We start from the raw sequence: 9,672 nt of genomic DNA on the forward strand, positions 1-9,672 counted from the left end.
ACTGTTGGTACCGAAATCAATGTCATGCAATAATTTATTCCAGAAAAATGTTACATTAAAATGTGTAAGCGTACAAGTGTTCAATGTTTTGGCCTTCGGTGGTGCCGTGGTAGGGATACGTCTCGTTTTTACGATCGATTCCCCGAATTATCAATATTCAATATAGTACATACGATACACATAATACATAAAAATAAATGAAAATTAATATAATTTTAATAAATTAGTTGATTTTTTAACTTAATTTTTTTTTTCTGTTTCAAAATATTTTAAATTGTCTATAGTCCATAAAAATATACAAAATTAACTGACACACGAGTACCTAGGATTTTGGCGCATCTGTCCTCCACCGCGCTCCAGTATATTGTTATCAATATTCGTGTTTACAACTCATTAGTCATTAATATGGTCACACTGGCTGATAATAGTAACATTCTTATCTATATTCACGTATTACTATTTAGGATTTACTATAACTAATAAAATGGGGCAAAAAAAATGTATCAAATAAATATAACAAATTATAATTATTAATTTGTATAGTGTATACGTAGTTGTAGTAATTTAGACATGTTAATATATTGTACCTCTTGTAACTGTATTTTTTTTATCTGAAACATTGTGAAGTGTCTTATTTTCTGAGTATACTTGCTTATTCATAGTGCGTTGTAATTTAAAAAGTGTTAAGTCTTCTAGTTTATATAATAATATAAATTTCAATATGTTTTTAAAATTTCTAATTAAATTAAGTTGACAGATATTAAAACATCGTCATGATAAAGACGTTGGGTTTAATTTCCCTAGTGGCATTTGCCACTGCTCATGACCAACCTTTTTCTGGTTCGTTCATGAGCAAAGAAGAGAAACTAGGTTTGATGGAAAAAGCAAAAGAAATGTTCTATCATGCATATACAAATTATATGGAACATGCATATCCTGCGGATGAGCTCATGCCGTTAAGTTGTAAAGGACGATGGAGAACAAAAGAGAATAACCGCGGTGACATGGACGATGTACTTGGCAACTATTCATTGACTTTAATTGATACTATGGATACACTGGTTGTCCTTGGTGATTTACCAGAGTTTGATCGTGCTGTTTCAAAAGTGGTAACAAGTGTGACGTTTGATAGAGATGTTGTCGTATCCGTATTTGAAATTAATATTAGAGTTTTGGGGTGAGTGTAAAATTGTTTTAATCACTACTTATAAAATGATTAAGTGTTAATTAATAGTTAATGTATAATTTCATTATTGATTTATCAATCTGTGTCAATATTAATTATCTAATCAATGACAAGTTTATAATACAGTTAAAATTATAATTATATACAGAAATTTGTTGTTATAGGTATTGTAAATTAAAAAAATATATTATGAGGTCTTATTGTATTTTATTAAATTTTAACTGGTCATATTTAATTATTTTTTGTTTTATTCTTCAGAGGTTTATTGTCTGGACATATTTTTGCACAACATTTTAAAGAAAATTCTAATCATTTACAATGGTATAATGGAGAACTATTAGCCATGGCCAAAGATTTAGGGTATAGATTAATGCCGGCTTTTAACACAACAACAGGAATACCATATTCCAGAGTAAGAACCAAAATAATTTAATTTTACTTGACTCACCTATTGTCCATTAGTTAAAATGATTTATACTTTGTATTCTGTAGGTTAATTTAAAATATGGTATCAAAAAAGATCAACTTCACTATTTTCAAGAAACATGTACAGCTTGTGCAGGAAGTATGATTTTGGAATTGGCAGCCTTGTCACGTTTATCTGGTATACCTATATTTGAGGTAAAAATGTATTTTAATAATTTTAAAACATGTTGTAAGAGTTTATTATTTTACCAACTATGTTATTTTTTCCCCAGGAAAAAGCCCACAGGTCAATGGATAGTCTGTGGAGTCTAAGACATCGATCTTCTAATCTTATGGGAACTGTTTTAAATGTTGATTCGGGTGATTGGATTCGAAGAGATTCTGGAGTTGGAGCCGGTATTGATTCATACTATGAGTATTGTTTAAAAGCTTACGTTTTACTCGGAGAGAGTCGTTACTTATCCAGATTTAATAAGGTTAGAAAAAAAATATATTTATAAAATTATTATATTTATAAATTTTAAATATATCATTATAAATGGATTTAATTATTTAGCATTATGCTGCAATTATGAAGTATATAAGTCAAGGTCCTATGTTATTGGATGTTCATATGCATCGCCCTCAAATAAATTCTAAAAATTTTATGGATGCATTGTTAGCTTTTTGGCCTGGTTTACAAGTACTTAGTGGGGACTTAAAACCAGCAATAGAAACACATGAAATGTTGTATCAAGTGGTACAAAAACATAATTTTATACCAGAAGCATTTACAACTGATTTTCAGGTATGTTTTAATCTTCAATTTTGAGTTATATCAGTTTTTAGTAATATTTTGAATGGTGGGTTGGTTTAGGTACATTGGGGACAGCATCCTTTGAGACCTGAATTCTTAGAATCGACATACTTTTTATACAAAGCTACTGGCGATCCTCATTATTTAAATGTCGGTCGTCAAGTCCTGAATTCTTTGCAAAAATATGCAAGAGTAGAATGTGGATTTGCTGCTGTTAAGGATGTCCGAACTACTGCAAATGAAGACACGTAATAATAATTTATTTCTATGCTAAATATATGAAAAAGTGATATCATTTTAGGTAAAAAATATCAGCTTAAATTATGAAATAGTTAATTTTTAAATTATTTTTTACTTGTATATTATGAAGGATTCAAATTTGTAAATTTAAATTCTAGAATGGATTCATTTGTGTTAGCTGAAACATTTAAGTACTTATACTTATTGTTTGCTGAATCTGAAGATCTCATAATCAATATTGATGAATATTTATTCACTACTGAAGGTCATTTATTACCATTATACTTATCTGTTCAACCTCAAAATTATACGGATGCGGATAAGGTAAAATTTAAATTTGTCCAGTAAACTTTATTTTCAGAAGCATAATTCTTATAATTGTTTTATTTAAAGATTTTAGATGAAGATACTGATCTACCCAAAAGATCATGTCCAAGTTTTGACAATTTACTTACAGAATCTATAAGAAAACCGTTGAAAAACATGGTTGATGGACTTTGTCCTAATCGTAAATCAAGAATAGAAGCTAGAGAGTTTGCGAAAGTTTTCCAGGTAATTTTTTTAAAACAAATATTTATTTGTTCCCATTTTAATATAAATTATTGCAGTTTGGCAATGAGAATCATATGCAAAGGATAAAAGCTATGGGAATTGTGATAACTAAACTTCCAAATGGCCTTCCACTTCTTTTTATGAATTCTTCTCATGTAAATACTTATTTTTCTTTTAAATTTATTTATTTCATGATAAATAATTGTTTATACTAATGTAGGAAAGTAGTCCAGAAGATCAAATAGATGGACATGAATTTTTAACTGAATTAAACATTATTATGAAAGATGTTAACCAAAAAGAAAAAATTAACTCTGCTAAATCAGTATCATTTGATAACCAAGATGGACAAAAAGTTTCTTTGTATGCTGGTGCTGCCAATTTTGGCCTCCCCTTGAATCTAGGTCTTAAGGTTAGACAAAATATTTATATGAATATTATACATTATATGATCAATAGTTACCAAAAATTTTTAATTTTATTAAGGTTGTGGCTCGTATTGCTATTGCAAATCCTGTTAAAGGATGTGAAACTTTAATAAATCCAAATGTTGTTAAAGAAAAAATAGTTTTAGTTGAACGTGGTGACTGCATGTTTATTGAAAAGGTAAATTTAAAAATTCATATTTAATCCTGAAATTGGCTAATTTATAATTGTTTATAAGATCTCCTATTCATTTTTAGTTCTTTTTCTATTTATTTTTGTCAAGATAAATTTTCTGTTGAATAAAATTTATAAATATATTTATTTTAAATTAAAATTGGTTGAGAGTCACACAGGAAATTAGTTTTAAAGTATTCTGAAATTATAAAAACAATTAGTATTTATTATAATATTGCATTTTAGGATATTTTTGAAGAAAAATGATTTAAAAGACATTATTTGAAAAATATATCCCTAGCTCAAAAAAAGACTGATTAATAAAAATAATTGTATACATTTGATCTTGTAAATATATTAAGAATATTCCAATTTTCTATAGTGTTCAACCATTCAACCATTTAAAAAACTTGGAAATTGGTTCACACTAAAATTAGTGAAAACATAGTATATATAAAAAAAAATTGCTAATAAATCCTTTCAAGATAGATTTATCAAATATATTTAGTAGTAGAACTTTATATAAATACTAGATATTGTTAATACTTGATATTTCATCAAAATGTCAAGTTATATTATTGAGAATGATGTGACATAATTGTCTAGTGCATGTTATATTATATACAATTTAAGCTTTGTGGTTATCTGTGGTTATTTAAAAATGATAATAGTTACATGTGTTAAAAAATACATTTATTTTTTTAGGCACGTAAATTACAAGAGGCTGGTGCTGTAGGTGGTATTGTTATTGATAATGCGACTGATTCATCTGTTATCACATCTCGAGCATTTTCTATGTCAGATGATGGGATAGATGATGTAAGTATACCACTGGTATTTTTATTTGCTTCAGAAGCTCGACCATTACTGGATATGCTCAATATCAATCCAGATCTTCTAGTAACAATAAGTGAACTTCCCAAAGGTATTTATATTGTTATTTATTTTAATTTTATTAGTTACTATTTAAACATACATATTTTAGAAACTGAAGCAGAGATAGATTCTGTTGAAGATACTGGAACTATGATCAATAATTCAATAGATAAACTAAAGAAAATTATAGGAGATCTAATGACTTCCAATGATCCAACACAGGTACAACTAAACTTCATGCTAATAGCATTTGTATTAGAGTTTTTATTTTCTATTACTATACTCTTGTGTAGGCACAGGATAGGTCGTTGATTTATTTTAGATTTAGATTTTATTCAAATTCCAATTTAAATGTGATATTTTTATGAAATTTTTCAATTTGTTTATTATTTATTATTGTTTTAATTTATAATACAATTTTATAAGAGTATTAAATGTTAGGTTAGGTATTGTTATAAAAATTAATTTGGGAACATATTGTCAAAGCATATCAATCATACTACTTATTAATTATTTCAAATATATTTAAAAAAAAATTTAATATTACTTTCTATTTTAATTGAATATATGATGCATATGTTGCATTAAACTAAATAAAATATCTTTGATAATAAAGACTTATTTTTATATTATAATTCTATATTGGAGCTTTCTGATATACTAAGTAAACTCCAATAAGATTCATCCTATGTACATTATTTACTTTATATACTCTAGTTCAGTGGTTCTCAACTATTTTTAGTTACGGACCTCCATATAATTCACAAATTAGGTCTACAGACTATTTAGATTGAATTTTATTTATATTAATCTTTTTTTCTTTATACAATTAGTACCTCTGTGACTTTTATGTCAAGGACCAGTACTGATCCGTGGACTGGTGATTGAGAACTACTGCTCTAGCTTAATATTTAGTTGCTAGATTTAGTAATATTTCCCTTAACTGTGTATATCCTGACTATATAAAATACTATTTATTATACCCAGTCAATATAATATAATTATGGTGATTGCCATAATACAATTTGATGCATTCATCAGTTGACACTATATTTTTTCTACATTATTTTGAATGATAAATTAGTAAATAATAATTAAAAAATAAAAATTTTAAATTTAATCATAAGACTTATTCTTATTATTTATGAAACCATTAATAATAATTGTGAGTTTCAAAATTTTTAAAAATAAAGATAAATACAATATTTCATTAAAAAATAAATTAGCTATATACGAGTAGTAATATCTCAATTTAAACTAATATATTATTGTCAGTCTTTATTTTGTATGGCTTATTATGCTAGGATTCTTAATATTATATTTTTTTATGATAATTAGCCAGTTAGGGTGAGTGAGTATTTAATTTTTTTTTAAATCAAATAGGTTGATAAAGTATACTGTATCATCATTGATTTCATTTTTTAATAAATCACTTATAGACAGTAACAAAAACTTGTTTATCTTTACCATTAATTTTTTTGCGATAAATATAGTATATAAATTACAGATGAAGTCTGATTACTAAGTAAAGCTAGGTTTGTTTTACTATTTGATAGGGTTACTATACATACTCAATAAAAAGTAAAAACATCATGTTAGTTAGGCTCTTCCAAAAAATGTTTGTACAACTAAGGTTCATTAAATCATGACAGTAAAAGACTATTAATCTTTAACACAAAATTAATATGATTTTTAACTTAAAATGAAAAAGTTTACTAAATTCGATTATACATTAATTGTTTGTTTACATATATTTCTATTGTTTTAAAATTATTGTAATGAAATACTGATAACCATTTAAATTATTTATAAATAAAAATAAAAATTTTAGAAATGTACCTAACTATTTAATACTACAATATTGGTATTACAACGAGCTGTTGTGCTGGCATGTTTCACACATTTATAACTTCCACAATAATTTTATAATTATTTTTTTTTTTTATGTATAATTTAATTTATCTCTAACCAGTCTAAACTATTACAACATGAGTTTTGTGTAAAATATCGAACAGCTTATTGATACATACATAATATTGATCCACTTTTTACTGGATAAATAAGTTTATCTTCATTATCAATTTAAAAAATATCAAATCATTATCGATTGTAAAATTCTTTTATAGTGGATACATTTCTTAAAAATTATCATTTTTATTTATTTTGTTTCATATAATTATATATTGTAAATTTAATTTATTAAATAAAAAGTATTATTAATTTTTCTTTTTTTAAGTATTAGTTATAAAATCTGATAAAATCTTTCAATGTTAACCATATAAAATTTAAAAAAAAAATTGTCTAAGAAATTAAAATCATAATATATAAATTTATAATAATTTATTATAATATTATGTTCTTTGCACAAAATACAGTAACACTTATCAATATGTCTGACACATATATTCCAGATAGATTAGGTAATGTATCTGAGCAATAATACAGCTTAAAATTCATAATTAATTTTTATAAATAGCTTTTACTAACATGATTTGTAAATCCTAAGTTGTACAAAACATTATAATGAAATTTTAATTAGTAAATTTAGCTGTACCTAGTGATAGAACTTAATCAATAACATATATATTTAAATAGGGGTTCAATTAATATTAATTGGATTATAATTAATACATTAGAAATTTAGGAAGTTTTTGAAGGCCATCAAAATTCAATATACTTATTTAACTAAAGAAAATAAAGACAAAATAAGCAAATCAAATAAAAAGTAAAAGTAATGAAAGAGAACCTTATTTGGAGAACCATAAAAATAAGTTTCTTGTCTGTGCGCCAGATAATATTTAAACAGGGATCGCTATTAGGTGATTTCTATAGTTGATGAAGATATAGAACTGTTACCTATACAAGTTATAACTCTCCATAATTATTTATTTATTTTATGCAGTCTAGAAGAAATTACTTGATTGAATAAGTCATGTACTATCTAAAAATATTTTTTAAAGTTTGATATTAATATCATAAGTACATATTTTTTTATTTTTGATTTGAACATAATTTAACTGTGAAAGTTAACATGTTGAATGTAAGAGTTGAAAGTATTTTTCACACAATATTAATAATGGTACTATCATAGGCGTGTGCACAGGATTTGTAGAGTAACCCCAGGCATGCCTTGTGATATTCCATGGGCTGAAGTGCCCAATTTCTCGATCAAATTGCCAATATATTAATTGCAATAAATATACCTTAATTACCAAAATAAATTTTTAATTATATTTTTAAAGCAAATTTGAAAAATTAGGATAATTTATTGTATACAGTATACATAGATGAAAGTCTATTTACAAATTAACATATAGATGTTTAGTGATTAATATTATGTATTAAAAATTGTTATGAGTTAATTGTAATTTTATACTAAGAAACCAATTGTTCAATGTTTTATTTTTGATAATGTTTGGTAGTGTGAAATTTGTATTTTTCTACTATATGTTTATTATAAGCACATTAAGTTTAAAAAAAGTCTAATCATTTTAATACAGAGAGCCAATAATAATATTTAAGCTCTACTTACTTTTGGAGTCTGCATACGCCTATGGGTACCATATATATTACCTATCTTTAATTATTGCATTAAACTTAGTATATTAGAACTAATGAGAAAATAGATTTATTTTTTCATTGTAGAACATGAGCTGCTAAACTCTATTGACATTATTCTATACAATACAGTATATACTAGAAAGTAATAAGTATCTACAATTTTGCAGTAAAGATAATTAATGATGATTTGCAAATATCTATAGGAAAGTTTTGTTTTCATTGAGTTAATTTATCAATGTTAAAATAACAAATATTCAATTTTAACCTTTATAAATATTGACATTTCTGTATTCTGATTAGCTGCCAATATTTGGTATTTTATATACTATAATATACCTATTCTAACATTTCCCCTTGCTATCTGTTTTGTGTGGTGTAGGATCAGGTGTCTGACCTACTAAAATGGAGAGGATATAGCTCGATTGACAAGCAAACGTTTTTGAAATTGCTCATGGAGGCCAGAAAAGGAATTATAAACAAAAATGATGATATCATTAAAGTGGATGAACTGCCGCCATCTAAACAGAAAATTTCTGAAAATGATACTCGTAGGAAAGTTGATCCAGATGAAAACTGACCCCAAATGTAATAATTGATTTTTAAAGAACTAAGGTAAAAGAATTCTACCAAATTTCAAATTAATAACAACTGTACCTATCTATATGTTATTTGATTGTAAATTATTTCTTGTTATTTATTATGTAAAATTTATTCACATTGTAAAATGTGTTATAAATCAAAATTATATAACGAAAAAAAATACAATATCAATAAAAATTGTTATTCATACCAAGCATAATTAATGATAAATTGTGCTATGAACATATGGTATGTATTTTTTTTTTTTTTTTTTTTTAAAGACAAATGAATTCAGTTTTATAAATATATGTAAGTAAGTATTTATTAATTAAACTAAAAAAAAAATTTAAAAAATTACAAAAAAAAATATATATATATTTATATTTGGTTATTTGTTTTTGAGCTCTTTGTGATTTCTAGTAGTTTAAGAATTTTTATTTTAAGTACCCACTTACTATAGTATTTTATTTACATAGTAACAACTTACAGCGTAATAAGAGATAGTCAATTTTGAAATTAGATATTATTGATGTTGAAAAATCTGTCAGGATGACAAATAACAATTTTAAGATACCTAAAAGTACCTTAAAAGTTAAAGTATATGAGTTAATATTGACGACTGAATTACCGACATTGATTTGATAATAAATACAAATAATTTAATAATTATTTACAAATGTGAAGTAAGGATTATTTTAAAATAATCATCAAAATGATATTAATATAAAAAAAAAATGTACCTAGATAATGAATTGTATTGTAATTGCTAATCAGATATATTTCTTTTAAAAGTCGGTGCGCGTAGTGGAGTGGTACGGGGTTACCCCGTAAAATGTTTATCCACTGTCTAAACTTT

General features: G+C 25.1%; 1 protein-coding gene across 1 annotated transcript; it reads left to right on the forward strand.

Annotated features, from left to right (window-relative positions):
• Positions 1–490: 490 nt before the first annotated feature.
• On the forward strand, positions 491–9,207 carry LOC132929285 (ER degradation-enhancing alpha-mannosidase-like protein 3). Its single transcript, XM_060994536.1, has 14 exons — positions 491–1,177; positions 1,445–1,598; positions 1,679–1,807; positions 1,885–2,088; positions 2,169–2,399; positions 2,469–2,656; positions 2,807–2,972; positions 3,042–3,200; positions 3,257–3,355; positions 3,421–3,612; positions 3,687–3,806; positions 4,506–4,725; positions 4,786–4,898; positions 8,617–9,207. Exons 1-14 carry the CDS (start codon positions 774–776, stop codon positions 8,812–8,814), a joined length of 2,577 nt encoding a protein of 858 aa, XP_060850519.1. The 5' UTR covers positions 491–773; the 3' UTR covers positions 8,815–9,207.
• Positions 9,208–9,672: the final 465 nt, after the last annotated feature.

This window comes from Rhopalosiphum padi, chromosome 4, assembly GCF_020882245.1.
Source record: "Rhopalosiphum padi isolate XX-2018 chromosome 4, ASM2088224v1, whole genome shotgun sequence".
NCBI classification, from domain to species: Eukaryota; Metazoa; Arthropoda; class Insecta; order Hemiptera; family Aphididae; genus Rhopalosiphum; species Rhopalosiphum padi.